The 16,568-nt window shown below is 43.3% G+C and overlaps 4 protein-coding genes across 4 annotated transcripts; 2 read left to right on the top strand and 2 right to left on the bottom strand.

Moving 5' to 3' along the window:
* Positions 1–4,134: 4,134 nt before the first annotated feature.
* On the top strand, positions 4,135–7,002 carry EAF02_005500 (uncharacterized protein; the record flags this gene model as incomplete). The annotated part of the gene is made up of 5 exons (XM_038901548.1): positions 4,135–4,178; positions 4,246–4,334; positions 5,040–5,330; positions 5,479–6,421; positions 6,474–7,002. 5 exons carry the CDS (start codon positions 4,135–4,137, stop codon positions 7,000–7,002), a joined length of 1,896 nt encoding a protein of 631 aa, XP_038758888.1.
* A 2,275-nt stretch (positions 7,003–9,277) lies between these two features.
* On the bottom strand, positions 9,278–10,503 carry EAF02_005499 (uncharacterized protein; the record flags this gene model as incomplete). Its single annotated transcript, XM_038901547.1, has 3 exons — positions 9,278–9,629; positions 9,714–10,339; positions 10,417–10,503. 3 exons carry the CDS (start codon positions 10,501–10,503, stop codon positions 9,278–9,280), a joined length of 1,065 nt encoding a protein of 354 aa, XP_038758887.1.
* A 545-nt stretch (positions 10,504–11,048) lies between these two features.
* EAF02_005498 (uncharacterized protein) lies at positions 11,049–12,501 on the bottom strand (the record flags this gene model as incomplete). The annotated part of the gene is made up of 3 exons (XM_038901546.1): positions 11,049–12,032; positions 12,090–12,390; positions 12,446–12,501. The coding sequence occupies 3 exons, from the start codon at positions 12,499–12,501 to the stop codon at positions 11,049–11,051; spliced, it is 1,341 nt and encodes a 446-aa protein (XP_038758886.1).
* Positions 12,502–13,897: 1,396 nt separating this feature from the next.
* EAF02_005497 (uncharacterized protein) lies at positions 13,898–16,048 on the top strand (the record flags this gene model as incomplete). Its single annotated transcript, XM_038901545.1, has 1 exon — positions 13,898–16,048. The coding sequence occupies one exon, from the start codon at positions 13,898–13,900 to the stop codon at positions 16,046–16,048; it is 2,151 nt and encodes a 716-aa protein (XP_038758885.1).
* Positions 16,049–16,568: the final 520 nt, after the last annotated feature.

Here is a 16,568-nt window from a genome sequence, read left to right as displayed (position 1 = left end):
GTGCTTAAAAGGGGCATAAGTCATTGAAATTTGTGCTGAAAGTAGTAGGGCTTCAACATAAGCAAGCGATTCAATTGATTCAGTTTTCCAAATCTCCATTTAATATAGTGGGATTAGAAAAAGCAGTGGATTCCATTGGCCCATTAAAGCCGATATAGCATGAGAGAATAGTTATATTCGGAGAATAACCCCTTTCTACCCTGCAATGCAAGTCGGGGACTTAAGCGCAGCTCTAGCGCCCCATGTACAAAGGAGATGATTTTAAAAATAAAGCAAGCTTTTCTTCTCCACCAATACGAGTATGTATGCCACTGTATGGTTGGTATCCATAGGAATCACGGTGTGAAATATGGAGTTTTTTTCTTTTGTCAATTGTAGCAAAGTGTTGCAAGTTGGTCGCGGAAAGGTCAGGCTTGCTTCGCTTTGTCTCGGACGAAAAGTTAGGGATGCCTACCTCTAGGTGACAGGTATTCGGCACTTTTGTCGGAAGATTGGCGGATCTCAAGTCGATGGAAATTAGTAATTTGTGCCATGCAGTAAGATTTAGAATTTCCCAATTGAAGAATTTCGATGTTGGAACAGAAATGCGAATACAAGGATGGTTTGACCTGTCAATCGATATGGCAATTGAAGCAGGTTCCATCGTTCGAGTAGAAGCAAAAGTCCGAGCCCATAAAATGTAGTCTTATTGAAATGGCATAGAGAAGGTAATCAACCAATATGGAAGTAAAAAATTAACTCCCGTGAGGGCTATGCGCATCACAGCACGGTTTTTATCGTGCGTGCACGTAAAAACAACGATCAAGGATATGCAATTCTTGTGTGGATTTTACCAAGTGGACGTCAGTGAACCTAATCGATTGTTTTAAAGTAGACCCGCGTTTTCAATTTCACCAAAGTGACGAGACATTATTTAGACAATTTCAGAAACGACTCCGACTGTATCAGTAACTCGATGCCATCGCCACTTTTGTGATATTGAGGATCTAAATCTCGAAAACGATCGAGTCTGATTTTCCTCTTGCTCTATATGCCTTTTTCCTGAATTGGAGAAGTCCTAAGCTGAAACGATTTCCTCAGTGAACTCGTTCTGTCGTCGTATCTGCAATGGTTGCTTTGAAAGAAGAAGTGTCTGCTTTCGCGGTTGCAAGTGTTTATTCGCTATATTAACAGATGAGAGCTTTCCCAGGGAGTCATCGAAATCGCATAAGTATGCCAGTTTAGAGGATCAGGAGCGGAGGGTTGTGCTACAGTCTATGGATGTTGAGATTTGGGATCGAGGTACTTGACTTGAATGAGCACAACAAAGTAGAAAAAGATGGATATTCCATATGCGACTGGAGTTTTGCAAACTTGGGCATCGTTGTGGTATCAGGATTAACCTTTGCAGGTAAGTTATTGCTCCTTTCTGGATAGAACGGATACCGAGTAGTGCATGATAATCTTGGCTCGTTACTATCTTGGCATTTAAATGGGAGATATTGGAATCGTGGAAATAATTGGCATGCTCTTTGTGAAGGAAGTTGGTGTAATTCGAACGAGATCGAAGGGCCCGGATCTAGGTATGTTCAATCAAGCTCCAGCCCCGCTTTCTTGTTGATATAGAGCGCGACCAAGATGTTTGGGTATCAAAGACCGGTGTACGGTTGTCTGAGAGTGAGTACTCTAGAGATGGAGATACGAGAATATGTGTGATTTGTGGGCGAGCTCTAGAGGGTATGCACAGCACGCAAAATGTCCCATCCTGTCGCGTCACTATCTGGGATGACACCCTGGTGTGTTGCGGCGAAGATATATGGCAGTTTGAGGCTGTCAATCACGCAAGGCTCATGCTATTGGTGAGAGCGCATGTGCCTTCCATTTTTGCGTCGTTACGACGCTCCCTCGGTATTTCAGGATAAAAGATGTTCATGAACGAGTGGCTCATTCGACGAAAGAAAGGCAACGGACCGATTGAAGCTGAGATGCACTTGCTGACAAAAGACCTTACAAAGAATATATATCACCCTGCCGGTGAACAAACGTTATGCAGAAGGATATTTGTTATGCCATTGACGACCAAGATGAAGATATCAACCAAGGATATATCTCTGCGGGAAAGATGTAAGGTCAAGCCAGAGGCCGATGATTAGGTAAGTGACGAATCAAACAACAAGCAGCATCCAATACTTCGGATGGCTATGCATATGAAGAAGGATGGGGAGGTATATCTGCACCATGGTCCAATGAAAAATCAGCTGGAGTACCATCCGCAGCATGGCAGTCATCGCTCTGGGCCCAAGAATCCGATAGACCGATTAGAAATTTCTCAATCCCGGAAACAAGAGTTTCCATCTCGTGTCTTGACCTCTTCGGTACCATTTACGACGCACAGCAACCTTGGAAAGATTTGAGTTGATCGATATAGGTAACCGGTTAGGTGGTGGCACGAGGAAGTTTGTGGGGAGATATTGTGGTACACAAAAGATGATGAGATAGATAGCTAACCTTTATAGCAATCCGGTCCTGTCCTTGGAGAATCCAGATTTCCAAATATAATCTTCTTTCCGCCTCAGGTGTAAATAACGTGAGCCTGGCGCGAATAAATGCCTGAGTGATAGATAATAAATATTGAATAGGAAATGAAAAGTAAAAAAGTAAAAAGAACCTTAACAAAACAATCAATAAGCAAACCAAGTCTACCTGTCAATTACTCAAGCTTCAATTCAAGTGTAATTTTCTCCAACGCAAAATTTCATGAATGTACACTCGTACCGGCGGCGGATATGGATATACCTCAACACGGTGAAGCTGCAAGCCAGTCACCGAGATTTCGAACCTTCTCTGGATATTCGAACGAGGCTGCGCATCTAAGCAAAAAGAAAAAGAGAGAAAAAGCCACCTCTGGCCCCCGCAGCAAGCCCTACTACAGGGCTGCATAATGTGACGCCAATGTCAGAATATCTGTTGCACCTAGCAATACCGTTCACCGATCAAGATAAGCATCGCTAAACACAGAGGATTCATCTCAATACTATTGTAGCCCCTGGATGCTCGATAGTTGAGGACTTTGGCCCCCAACGGAAATATGATATATCGGTGTACAGAGGAACTCTGATTCTCTTGGCGGGTGTTGTATGGAGATGACGAAGGCAGTATTCCCCCCCCTCTTCTTCGCAAGTAAGTCAATGGCTAGCCTTATTAGTAGAGATTCATCTCGTCTCACGTTTTTTTGCGGATTGGGGTGAATGACGTATCCGGATGATCTTTTTATATATTTATCTGTTTTGTTCTATGGTCTTGGTTGGGAGGCAAGATTGGAAAGTTTTCGCGAATGTGAGCAAGATGTCGACCTTGTTTCTTAAGATGTCTATACAAGCTCAAGCGCAACATTGCAAGGAGTACATGCAGCCTGTCCGCATCAATACCCAAGCTACATTGGTCCTTCCGAAATACATCGTCGAACTATTCAAAAAGAAACTGACAACGAGTGATGAGGGTGGTTCTGGAGTTAAGTAAGTTCCTTTTATTCCTTCATATTCCCATTTTGCTTTTCTTCTTCCCCCTGGACTTTTCTTCCTCTTTACAATCACTTGGGACGTCCTTCAATCTCCCATATCAGCCAGGGCGTCAGGATGTTGAAAATGGTCTTCAAGAGCGCACTTCCAGCGGTGCATCTGTTCGAAGCTCATTGGACATTCGAGCATTGGACATCACTGTCAGGGGAATCCTGTTCCAATGGCTCCAATCACATGATTGTTTAGATTATCCTCAGCACCTTACATCGAGGAAACGTTGCTCTCCGCTTGTCAATGGAATTGTCCCTAAATTAGTCACAGTGGTGTATAAAGACTAATCATAAAGAAGTCGACAGAAAATCAGGCAAAAGCGTTTCCGAGGCATGAGCTACAGATCAAGCAGCTCAATTATTCTACGCGCAGGATGCTCTATTGCGTTATTGGCCCTCTACAATTGTTACCTGCTTTTGATCGCCCTGATTGTCAGACATTTTGCAAAAGAGCCCAGTAGAACTGCCTTTGGTATTTCACGCCGGCCTTGTTTTCGTCCCGGAACAGGCTTTGGCCGCCGTGAACATCTATTCGGTGATGGATGGTTTCTTGAGTGGCCAGGAGGTCAACGCCCTCTTAATTCGACATGGCCATGGTCCGGAGTGAAACTTTCAGTCTTGGTACTGTGGGGTGTGTGCTGGATGTTTTATATGCGAATGCAGTGTTGGCAACAAGCACAACCTCATACTTCGCATAGCCATAGCCATCCGCAGACATCTCTGCGCAAGGCTTCCAGACCCTCAGCGTCTCATTTGTCTCCAACAGCGAAGAATTATCTACCACTCGGTAAGCAGTGTATATTTCCTTACTTTGTTATAAGAAAAGGCCAAGGATGATTCGTTGTTACTGGGTACAACTTTCCCCTCCCCAAAGAAGCCATCAGGTTCGCGAAGATGACAACATAGAATATTTGAGGCAACACGAACCAATACAAGGCCTTCTCCTACAGTGCCGGTCTAGGATGATTCATGATATGTACGGTTTCTATTCAAAACATATCTAAAGTGTTGTTTTTGTTGGTGTGATTTTCGCGATCCAAAGGTACACATCTGGATGGGTATTCAATAGGCCCAGGATTCACTTTCTTCGAGATTTTCCCAGAGCACCAAGTAGAAATTATCAATGAAAAGTCCAAACACCTGTTCAGAGGAAACTACTGGTTATTCATTTATTATTTGTTTTGAATAACAAAAAAAAACTTATGAAGGAGGATTTAATTCGACAGTGGTCACTACCTACCTACCTACCTAGGCAGTATTCTTTTTACCAGGTGATTGACAAGGCACACCAGAATAATCAACAACAATTGAGTTTTGGAGCCGTGAAAACTTCAATATCGAGATCATCCCAACCGTATTGGAAAATTTGATACCAGGAAATTCGATACCAAAGCCAGAGGATTGGAGAGTCGAATTTCAGTGTTTTCTTTTACTACGGTACTATTTACTATTAGACCCAAATTCAAATTTCTAACGATTTTTTTTCTTACAGATCAACAACAAGCAGGATCAGTCATCAAACAAGAGCAAGAACCATATGATCCATTTATCTTCGGTCAATATCAGGACAATCACAGCAACCATACCCACGGCAACCATCTACAACGCCCGAGTGACTCCAACTGGCCTCTATTGTTTGATCCGCATTTAAACAATACAAGGATTTGCAAGCACAATACCGAAAATCAAGGAACATTTCAGCCAATACCAAAGTCGGATCAGATCTGGTACCCTACTCGAGAATACGCATACACACAGGCAGCTGCGCCGAGAACACAGCAAGGTGAGTCACGATTTAGATATTGTTTGTTTCGTACATACATCCGGCCTCTCAGCACGCTACCACCCCTGGTATGCCTGGCATACGATTATCCAGTCATCAAAAGCTAGGGATTCAAAGCATGTGACTGATGAATATGTTTTGTATGTAGTACTCTTAGCCATGTCGAACACGCCGGAGAGACAGCATAGACAATCAAAGTCGCCTGTTCCTCCGCAAGGCTCTTATAACAAAGAAGGGATAACCGACAGCGACAATATTACGAGTCATAACTTAAATCCGGATCATGACACCAATGGACTCGTGCCTACATTGCCTGCTGTGCCTGGAGTTTCAAAGTCTCAGACAGATATAACAACCATTGGTGCCCCCAGTTTAGTAGCTGAAGGCCGCGAATCTGATTCAAAGGAAAAGAATGGAGGTGGTGATGAAAAAAATGGATTACTAAGCGTGGCTGGTACTTCGCCACATCACTTTAGCGCACAAGGCAAACATCAATTTGCAGCCTCTCAAGCTCCAGGATACCAGGCATTGCATTATCAAGAATCCAATAGCCAACCTGAAAACCACCAAGCCGGACTGTACGAGCGTGGCAACCATCTCCCCTACGAATATCCGCTAAATATACATCCCCCTCCTAGTCGCGATAATACATACTTTCCTGAAGACTACGACCATAACACAGATTCAGACTTCTTTCAATATCAGGATAACTCCCGCCCAAACAACAATATGAGTTTAAGCTACGAGTCCAGATCATTTATGACTGATACACAGTACCCGATGCAAATGGCGCACGAAACGCAAGAACAGGACGAGTTCAAGCCGCACGATGAGCATAATTACCCAAGTCCGCCGCCCCCAATGTCCGAGAACCCTTATACCACACAACCTATGACGGAAACTCCAGACCACCCATCGTTGGAACTGCCAGAATTACCAAAAGACGAAGAAGAGGCGCCGTCACCCGGACGATCAAAGCCAGTACCAAAACCTGACAGGGAGATTACAAAAGACGCAAATGGGAGATTCTACTGTACATGGCCAGGGTGTACTGAAGAAGTCAAAGATTTTAATAGAAAATGCGAGTGGAGGTAAGTACAGTCTTCTAACTTCTGTTCGTGTTTATCATTGATGTCTTTACAGCAAACACATGGACAAACACGATCGTCCTTACAGATGCAAGGAACCAGGCTGCGAAAAGCTTCCTGGATTTACATACTCTGGAGGACTCCTTCGACACGAAAGAGAAGTGCATGGAAAACACGGCGGGCCTAAAAAGCAACTCAACTGTCCTCATCCCAACTGTAAACGTCACACTGGAAAAGGATTCTCCCGTCAAGAAAACCTCAACGAACATCTCAGACGCGTGCATACAGCAGATACAGGAATGACACAAATTTCTCAAATGAACATGGATGAAACAGAAGAAGATGCCAGCCAAGCAATTATAACAGGCATGAAAAGAAAACGCGGAAATAGCAAGGGAGACGTTAGTGAACTAGAAAGTCTTCGCGAGGAAATTAAGAAGATGAAGGCCGAAAATGATGAGCTCAAGAGACAATCACAAGCCCAACAAGCACAAACTGCAGAAGTTATGCGCCAACTGGTTGAACTTCAAAATTTAGCAACGCTGCAGCATCCACGGATGAATGCACCGCAGGCTACTATGTAAACGCGTGAGAGGGATGAGTTGAGTCGAGATGTCGGATGAAATGAAAACATAACAGATGTTCTTTGATACGCATGGAAATAATTTCCTTTCTCTACTTTTTCTAGGACGGACATTTGCTTGCATGGTTTGGAGGGGAGCATTTGGGGGAGTTTAATGGATGTAGTCCTGGCACTTATTTTGGCGTTTTTATGAGATTTGTTACCTGGTGAGGACGAACGGACGAATTTTTCCTTTTTACTCTGCTATTGGGAGCGGATTTCGATTCAAATTCGGCAGCGACAGTCACTCTCGTACTCATAAATTTGTTATATATAAGCTTGTATTACTATACCGAGAGGGAAATATCACTATAGATAAAAGATTGACTCAATTTTGCTTCATTTTTGCGTATGATGATATACCTTTTCTTTCTTTGCCAAACTCGTTTCCCCTTTTTTAAACGAAACGACAGAACGAGAGTGACGTCTTTTTCAAGGTTAACCTAGAATGATTGTAGATTCAATTGATGGAAGAAGAGCCTGAGGTTCTCTTCTATGTTGGGGAAAAGTTGAGGAGGAGTGGATGTCTGAGGTATCGATATATTTCGAGATCTTCACGATGCGACGCACGCTTTTTTTTTCTTTTTTTCCTCATCCGCCACTACCGGGATGGGAAGAGGATAAGCTACTTGGAGTTGCTTCTAAGTGAAGATTTGGGGGTCAAAGTCAGGTTCCTTTTGTTTTTTTGGTAAGGGTTTGGTTTTTAATTGTAGATGAGGTTAATTGGTTGGGGATTGGGAAGGTAGGTAAGAATAGGTAGGTAGGTTGGTTCTAGGAGTGCGGAAACCCCGATTGCGGGATGGTTCTTGGGGGTAGGGTTAGTTTTTACCTTGGTGGGTAGGCAGGGATTTATCGATGATCATATCATAGGTAGGTGAGGATTCGATTGCATTGATTTTTCTGGGCGTGGGCTTGGGGAACTCGTGGGATTTGGGTTTGAGAGTTAGGTTTGTGGTGTGGTGTGGTAGTGTGAGGATTGGTGAGGATTGGTGAGGTGAGGTGAGGTGAGGTGAGGTGAGGTAAGGTGAGAGGGGATGAGATGAGATAGGACGGGATGAGATGCGATGGTATACATGCATATGACATTGCAACGGGCAGTAATTGTCATCAAATTACAGATATTAATCACCAGCTATCAAGTATCAAGTATCAGCACAGCAATAGGTATCCAACAAACTCCCAAGTCTATCCATCTATCCATCCATTCACCACCATCAACATCATCCAAACCCCCCTAACAACACAAAACTACTTAATTTCCACTACAATTTACCAATTCCAACCTTCATCTTGATCATACAAATCACGTCCGGCTATCTCGCATTCCATATTCGAGCATCAATCTAGGTACCTATCATTCATATTGGTGGCTGAGGGGCTGAGGCTGAGTATGATGGATTTATTCTATCTATGCTGATCATCTCGATACCTCGGCGTCGCCGCGCTGGGTTTGGAGTCTGGGGAATGGAATATGGAATATGAATTTTTTGAGCTTGGGGGATATCTGAGATGCAATGCAAATGAATGGAGAAACAAGGGAGTTGTAAATTTATGGGTTTGTGGATTTAGAGAGAGAGGATAGATAAGTATACATATCCATATGTATGTAGGTATATATGTATAGAAGTATATACTCATTCGAGAAAAGCAATAATTATATGGATAATCTATATCATCTGTGTGAGTGTGGAGTGAGAATTTGAATTGTATATCTCATATAATCTTCAATAAAATTATAAGTCTGAAATAATGTGGTTTACAATGTGAGAAGATTGTATGAGAGGAATTCTTGAGGATGTGAAATGTTATGAATGTTGGATACACTGTATAGATGTATCTAGCGAGGCGAAGGAGCGAAAAAGGGACTTGTTCTCTTCGTTTGTAGATTTCGGTTGAGTGAAGATATATAGTATTGTATTGTAAAAATTTCCCTTTTGTGCTGTATCCGTAGGTAGATTAATTCTCGCAGGGAATTTTTGACGAGGTTCAAAAAATAGGAATGTAATTAGGTGTGATATTTTACACTTCGTATGCTTTGAGTTGTACATAGATAGATGTTATCATTTCTGTTTGCTTAATCATTATAATGTAGATATCTCTATTCTAGCAGATATATGGACGTCGATTGTATCCGCCATTTTCACATTAGCCTCACACCCAAAACGCCAGCTGCCTGCATGATTCCCATGCATGTGCATCCCAATCTCCCCTCGCTCCCACTCATTTTCTCGTCTGCTCTACTCGACTTCCATGGCCATCAGCCACTCCTCGCTCACCCTCATAAATTTGGCTACAAAAGCTTCGAGATGGAAAATGACCTTCGTACCCGTCTTACACCTGTGTTCATAAAATGCAGCCCATTTGACAATATCGCTCTTCAACGCATCATCCACCAATGGCATGAGTTTCCATGTTAGGGTTTTGAGAATGGTTGTGGCGGGGATACAATGTGTGAGGAGATCGTAAAGTTGGGCTCGGATTTTGAGGATCTGGGCCGGAGTGTGTTCGACTGTCATGCTGTGCGCGATGGTTGAGAGAAGTGCTTCCCAGTCAGGTGGTGGGATGGGGGTGTTCTCTGTTATTGTCTCGCTGGTGCTAGTTAGTATGATATCTCTTGCAAAAGTATATATAGTAGAAAGAATGATAGGCGTGAAAAGGGTAGATAAAACATACTTTTGCGCATGTGCTGCCTCATACATCAACAGCGCTCTCCTCAGATTTCTACCACTCTCCTTGGCGACTCTTTCCAAGAATCCTTTACTGACTCCCCACCCTTCCCTCTTTCCACTCATCTCAAGCACTTTCACAATATCTCCCTCAGTTGGTGCTCCCACCCTGACCAACAACGTTCTACTCCTAATCGGTCCAATAATCCCCGAGGTACTATTAGCCACCAGAATCAATCTAACATTCCCACTATATTTCTCCATCGTTCTTCTCAGCGCCGCCTGAGCGTCACGACTCAACCCATCCGCCTCATTAATAACCACCACCTTAAACCTCTGCTTCGCACTCTGATCCACCTGCTGCGTCTGCGCCACTTCTTTGAGCAATTCCGAAATCACAACACGGTCATAGTTTCCCACATCCGAAGGCGTAATTTCCAAATGATAGAGTGAAGAAACAATATTGAATTCGAGTTTTCGCGACGAAGATGCCAATGCGAAGACACGGGAATCGATTTTTATTTTCTCGACGGCGGGCCCATAGAGTTCTTTAAGAGTACATACTATGCGAGTTTTTTTACCCGCGCCGGAAGGTCCGTAGAGAAGGAGATGAGGGAAGTCGCCGGATTGTGCCTAGATATGATCGCCATTGTGAGTATGTGCTGCGTCAAGTATGTAGAGAGGGCAATTGAAGAGATTGGTAAACGTACAAGAGATCTTAAACGATTAGAAAGATCGTCATGGTAGGTTAGTTGATCAAGAGACCGAGGACGGTGCTTATCTACAATGAGGGCCATGTTGTAAATTTGTTGTAGGATTTGGAAATTGAGGTTTGATTCAGTTTGGTTTCTGGTTTGAAAACCTTCTGGAGACGCGATGAACGCGCTTCGCGTAAAGCTGTTTTGCGGGGAACCACGTGAAATTCCATGTTAGAAGGTTCAAAGGGATTTTAACTTCGATCTGATGCTCGAGTAAAGGATTTTTGTAAATTCAGAATCAGCTTATTATGTTGAGCTCATATGCATGATTCGGACAATGTTATCTATAAGGCTGTCTTTCCAACTCTTCAAGGTAAAAGGCAGGAGGATAATGAAAGTCGATCAAGTGATTTCAAAGCAAATGGTGTGAATTCAAAAAGTCTACGATATCTAATTCTACAAAAAAATCTAAGTTCAAATAGTTCCTCCGATGCCCCTTCTCAATGATATGATCTCTAATGCTATAATGTAAAACGCCGACGCTTGAGCCAAGACCGCTAGGTATCTTTTAGAGAAAACATGATTTAAAAGTAAATCTCCCACAACTTGTTCTATCTTCAACCGAACCTCCTGCTCGGCCCCAATCACAAAATAAACTCCTCATCCAACCAGTGCTTTAATACAATTCTTCCCTCATCAAAGCTCGGTTTGTCAACCCTAACAATAATAGCTGCATGACTATGTCTGACCTTGTGAATGAAAACCGGGTACTTTCGCCAACCTACCTTATCTAATGCTTCTATCATTTTGAATTGATATGGTGCCAACGCCAAAGTAGGAGCAACTACACCGGATTTCTCTGGGTCGGCAATTTCGCTATGGAAAGATTTAGTCCGTTCTCTAATCAGAGGAGATGAAGCGGATGCCTCTTCAGAGTCCGAATCAGAAGGCGTATTGAGGTATTCGTTGTCTTGGGTAGAATTGAGGTTCTCATACACATCTTCGACGGTTTCACGCATGCTATTGATAAGCAGAGGGAATCGATAGTCGTTTGGTTGAATACCGGCTAAACCTTGTTCGTGTAGACGAATGCGTTTGCTACTGCGGACAGTCTGAACGGCAGAGTTCAAAAGGAAAGCGACGACACCGAATGGGATGAATACGACCAATGCTGCAAATAGAGGAAGATTTCCCAAGGTCTTCTTTGTGCTGGCCATGAAGCTCGTATTGGCATGTAGACTAGACTTGTCCAAAGGGGAAACTGGGTTGTGCCTGTCTAGAACAACATCTTCGTAACCTTCTACATAGTTTATTTTGACATTATCCGGATTTGAAAATGGATCGGTGCTTGCAATTCCAGTAGTGTAGTAAACGGCGCTTCGATCGTTGATAATGTTTGAATATAACGTCCTTCTCTCGAACTTGGCTAATCCCTTTAGGAAGATTGATTCCGGATCTGCCAGGATCTCAAGTAGCGGCCTTCCTGTATCTCTAAACTTGTCTATCGTAAATAATTGTCGCCCGGAAGTTGACAGAGTTCTTGCGCCCAGGACGTTCCAGATGTGATTGAGAGATCCTTTCAAAGGTGTGCGGACACCAAGATGTGGGCTAGCAAAGGTGGTAATATTCTATACATCGGAGTCAGATAGTTCATATTAACTCCCGCGTTCAGTATACCAACATACCACTGGTTTGATCTTATCGAAGAACCCCTTGCTGTCAAGTAAGCCAACAGAGTAACGGGCCACAAGGCCACCCAAGGAATAGCCAACGATGGAGAACCTTTTAATTACTTGACCCTCTCTCGCAAGCTTCTCGACTTCTTCCTCTATCTCTGCAGTCACTCGCTCGCCACCCAATTCAATCCCATCATATGTAAAGCTACCACTGTTGCGTTTTGCGACCAATATATGAAGGGTATCCTCGGAATGTTTCGCTCGTAAAGATTTTGCCACTGACTCCAAATGAACTGGATTTCCCCAAAGTCTGTTCTGTCAGTATACAATGAATTGCAGAGAGATGAAACATGTACAACACTCACCCATGAACAAGCACGCAGAGATGCTGAGCATCACGGCTGCTACCGGTATAATCCATAACTTCGTTGCTGAAGAAGGCCCGGTCCAAAGAAGATAAAGAAAAGGGTAACAATGTGACGATGGGGGTTGGAATGCTAGTAGTGAGAAAGTGTCTCTAAAGACACTTTCCAACCACTAACAATAAGCACACAGTCGTCGCGTGCTCGGGCTTTTGGATGTCCGGCGTATGTTTGAATGTATGATGCGTTCTTTACAGGGATATCTGCAGCCTGGAATGCGGTTTTCAGGGTGTGCACAGCCTTGAAGATTATTTGGGGATATCCAGAATGGAAAATGGGAGAATAGAGAAGAGATAGAAATTCTATTTATGGAGATGAAGATGACAATGACAATGACGATGAGCGTGAATGCAACGAAAGAAATATTCAGAAGAACAGGCTCTACTTACTTACTCAGGCAGGTACTGTCAAATGATATATATATATATCCAGATGTGATTGTGATAACGACTGCCCATAGGTGGGTTCTCTCCTTCCTTGGCTTCCTCCACCAACAGATAGATAACATCGATAGCGTTGATAAACCGACCAAAGATTAGAGGAACGATAGACATACCGGTATCTCAAAGATATCTCAGAGGGTATCATTCATAGATTCCACTGCAGAAGTAGTGGCTTGTCGACTACGATTCCGAGATTGTGTGCATCCATCCCCGATTCCCCGATTTGCCAGTCAGTAGGTACATATTGTAACCGGTACATGAGTTCTCGGAAGCCCACCAAGGTAGATTAGATTCTCTGCTGAATTGATGGACTCGAATTCCTTAATCATTCATTGCCTACCTATGTCGTCTGGTCGTCTGGTCGTGTGGTGATAGCCGAACAGCTGTTGCAGTCTGAACCATCGGAGAGAGCCTTGATAAGGTTAACATACTGTAGAAACAATGAACATCAATCAATCCATTCGATCGCATTAAACACCACGTGTACGCCTTCATTCACATTCATCACCAACTAAAGGGAAGGAAGGAAGGGAAAGAAAAAGCAAAAGCAAAAGCAAAAGAAAAAAAAGGAAAGAACCCCAACTAGGAAGGATAGAGCTGCGAGTACCGACTTGATGGCACCTCGTTGTTCAACCTACCAATTGGCAAACAATCTCACAAACAAACAGCCTTAAGGTTCACGTGATATCTATCGCAAACACATGGTATTTTCTATTCGATTTGGAAGCCCAGGAGATTCTTTACCTTTTTTCAAAGAATTCATTACAACTCTTGAATAACTTGACGATAGCTCATCTTCATGCGAAATTTCTCATTGTCCGAAAGTTACGTCCGTCATGAAAAGGGGATGATCGAGTGAATAGCTAGCTTCTTCAACAATCCCACATCAACTTCATCTTTTATCAAACTTTGATTCTTTCGCAATCGCATATTCCCTCTACAATCCCTCAAGATGTTTACTACCAAGGGTCTTTTTTCGCAAACCAAATGCCCAAATCGAGATAAGTGTCTGATTCCAAGATGCATATTTTCACATGATCATCGCGTCGTTCAAGCAGTATCAAATGGGATAGCACAAGTAAAAGCTACTCAACAAGTCGATGGAAGTGATGGTGATCAGGATGGACAGCGAAAACGTCAAAAGATTGGTTATGGAGAAAGAAGTACGACACCAACAACTGAGCCACCACCTTCAATACCGGCCTTAAAACCAGCCATCACTGCGCAGAAAGCAGTCGATAACAAAGCCACTTCAATACAAACATCGAAATCCACGTCGATAGCTCGACGTGAGATTTCACCACCACCATTACGCCGCAAATCCCAAAATGGTACATCTACAGCATCTACAGCATCTACAGCATCTACATCATCTATACCCGCTAGTTCAAATAATATAACACCCCAAAAACAAAACGTGCCAGCAACAAGCGAAGTCCCGAAGGTGGTGTCAACTCCGGTCAAGAAGTCCGAGAAGCAAGAACCTCTAAATCCACGGGCACGCAAAACTGCGCCAGCTGTTCACAACATCCGGCTCAGACTTGTTCAAGCTCTACATGACCAGTTGAAGCGTCTCAATTCCGAACTGTCTAATGATGCAAACGATGAAGAAAAGGAACTTGTATTTTCAGATCAAGGATTGATCACAAGGGCATTAGATATGGAGGAAGCTGCTTGTGAAACACCTACTATCTATTCCAATGTTGTCAAGAATAAAATCATGGTCTACAAGAGAATGACTGTTGCGCAATGGAAAGAAGAGAGAGCCAGAGAGATTGACAAAGAGAAAGCCTCGAGAGCACCTATTTCAGATACGCCAGCCAAGAAACCTGAGGGACCACCAAAACCAATCGAGACAGGTCTAACTCCAGAAGAAGAATTGGCTATACTCCCAAGACTCTATACTCCCGTAACAGAGTTATCACAGCACGGATATGTTACCAATGTTCCCACGCCTGCAGAAATTGAAATGGCAAAGAGCGGTATGGAAGCATCAAAAGGCTGGGAAGTTTGTGATCGTTGCAAAACACGTTTTCAAGTATTTCCGGGTCGTCGAGAAGAAGATGGTATGCTCGCATCTGGTGGCTGCTGCACTTATCACTTCGGAAAACATTATTGGAAAGATCGTTCTTCGCTCGACCCCAAAGCCAAACGCGAGAAGAAATGGCGATGCTGTGATCAAATTATCGGAGAGACGTCTGGATGTACCACGGCCGATCACCACGTCTTCAAAGTGACCGAGGTCAAGCGTCTAGCCGCGGTATTGAATTTCGCAAAGACTCCCGAGAATGAAGCAGACCCGCCCGTTCCTACTCAACCCGTCTGCATCGATTGCGAAATGGGCTACACAGTCCACGGCCTCGAACTCCTTCGTTTGACCGCCACCTCCTGGCCTTCAGGCTCTCCCCTTCTCGACGTCCTCGTCCGTCCTTATGGCGAAATTCTCGATCTCAATTCCCGCTATTCAGGCGTCTACCCACAAGATATCACATCCGCCATCCCCTACTCTTTTCCCGGCTCGCAACAAATCGCTCAAAGCAAAGGAAAACTCCGCATCGTAGACTCACCTGCCATAGCCCGCACTCTTCTCTTCTCCTTTCTCACTCCCTCAACTCCAATCATCGGCCACGGTCTAGAAAATGATTTAAACGCCACCCGATTCATTCATCCAACTATCATAGATACGGCTTTATTGTTTCCCCACAAAGCAGGACTGCCCTATCGAAATGGCCTAAAAATGCTCATGCAAACTCTACTGAATCGAAATATTCAAATGATTACCTTTACGGATGGAAAAGCAGATGGCCACGACAGTAAAGAAGATGCAAACGCGGCAGGCGACCTTGTTAGATTCCGAGTAGGCAAAGAGTGGGAAAAGATGCAGCGAGCGGGCTGGAGGTTGAACAATGGAATCTTCGAACCCCCCGAAAATAACGCGGATGCGAAGAGTGGAAAGTGGTGGTTGGGAGAGAAGACATTTGGAGAAAATGATGGAAATGAGGAGGGAGAGGATAAAGCAGATGTGCAGCATATAAATGAAGAGAGAATCGTAGTAGGTGTCTCTGCGGGCTCGAAGAGACGTAGAGAGGAGATGGAAGATTGAGATGAGATGAAATGAAATGAGATGAAATACATAATCAACGAAGAGCAGTACATTCTCATCTCCCTACCATCTTTACAAATTCTTAACATAGATAGAGAATTAAGGCGTTCAGGGTGGGTATCAAAAAAATAGGTACTGGAAGGATAATTGATTACATGGCCCTGCAACTTCTTCAATCGTCTTCTTTGGGTATATGGATTTCTTCATAGCATGCGCGTATCTAGGTACCTTTTTATTTACTTGCTTATTTAATGCATGCATACATACATATATACATACATATATACATACATATATACATATCCCATTCTATACACAGAGAACTGGATGACCTCGGGAGCGTTTGTCGATAGGTAGTAAGTTAGTTAGTTAGTTAGTTAGCAGGGATTTTTAATATAATGAGATGTTACTTTGTGGTGGTGGGGTTTATAATTCTATATCTATTTAACTATTTATGTATATCTATATCTATATCTATATCTACCTAGGTATATATTACTATATTCAGATCTGATATTTG

This window comes from Botrytis sinoallii (assembly GCF_014898435.1).
Source record: "Botrytis sinoallii strain Bc 23 chromosome Unknown BSIN_008, whole genome shotgun sequence".
NCBI classification, from domain to species: Eukaryota; Fungi; Ascomycota; class Leotiomycetes; order Helotiales; family Sclerotiniaceae; genus Botrytis; species Botrytis sinoallii.
Note: the sequence above shows the minus strand (reverse complement) of the source record. Positions and strands in the feature narration are given on the sequence as shown.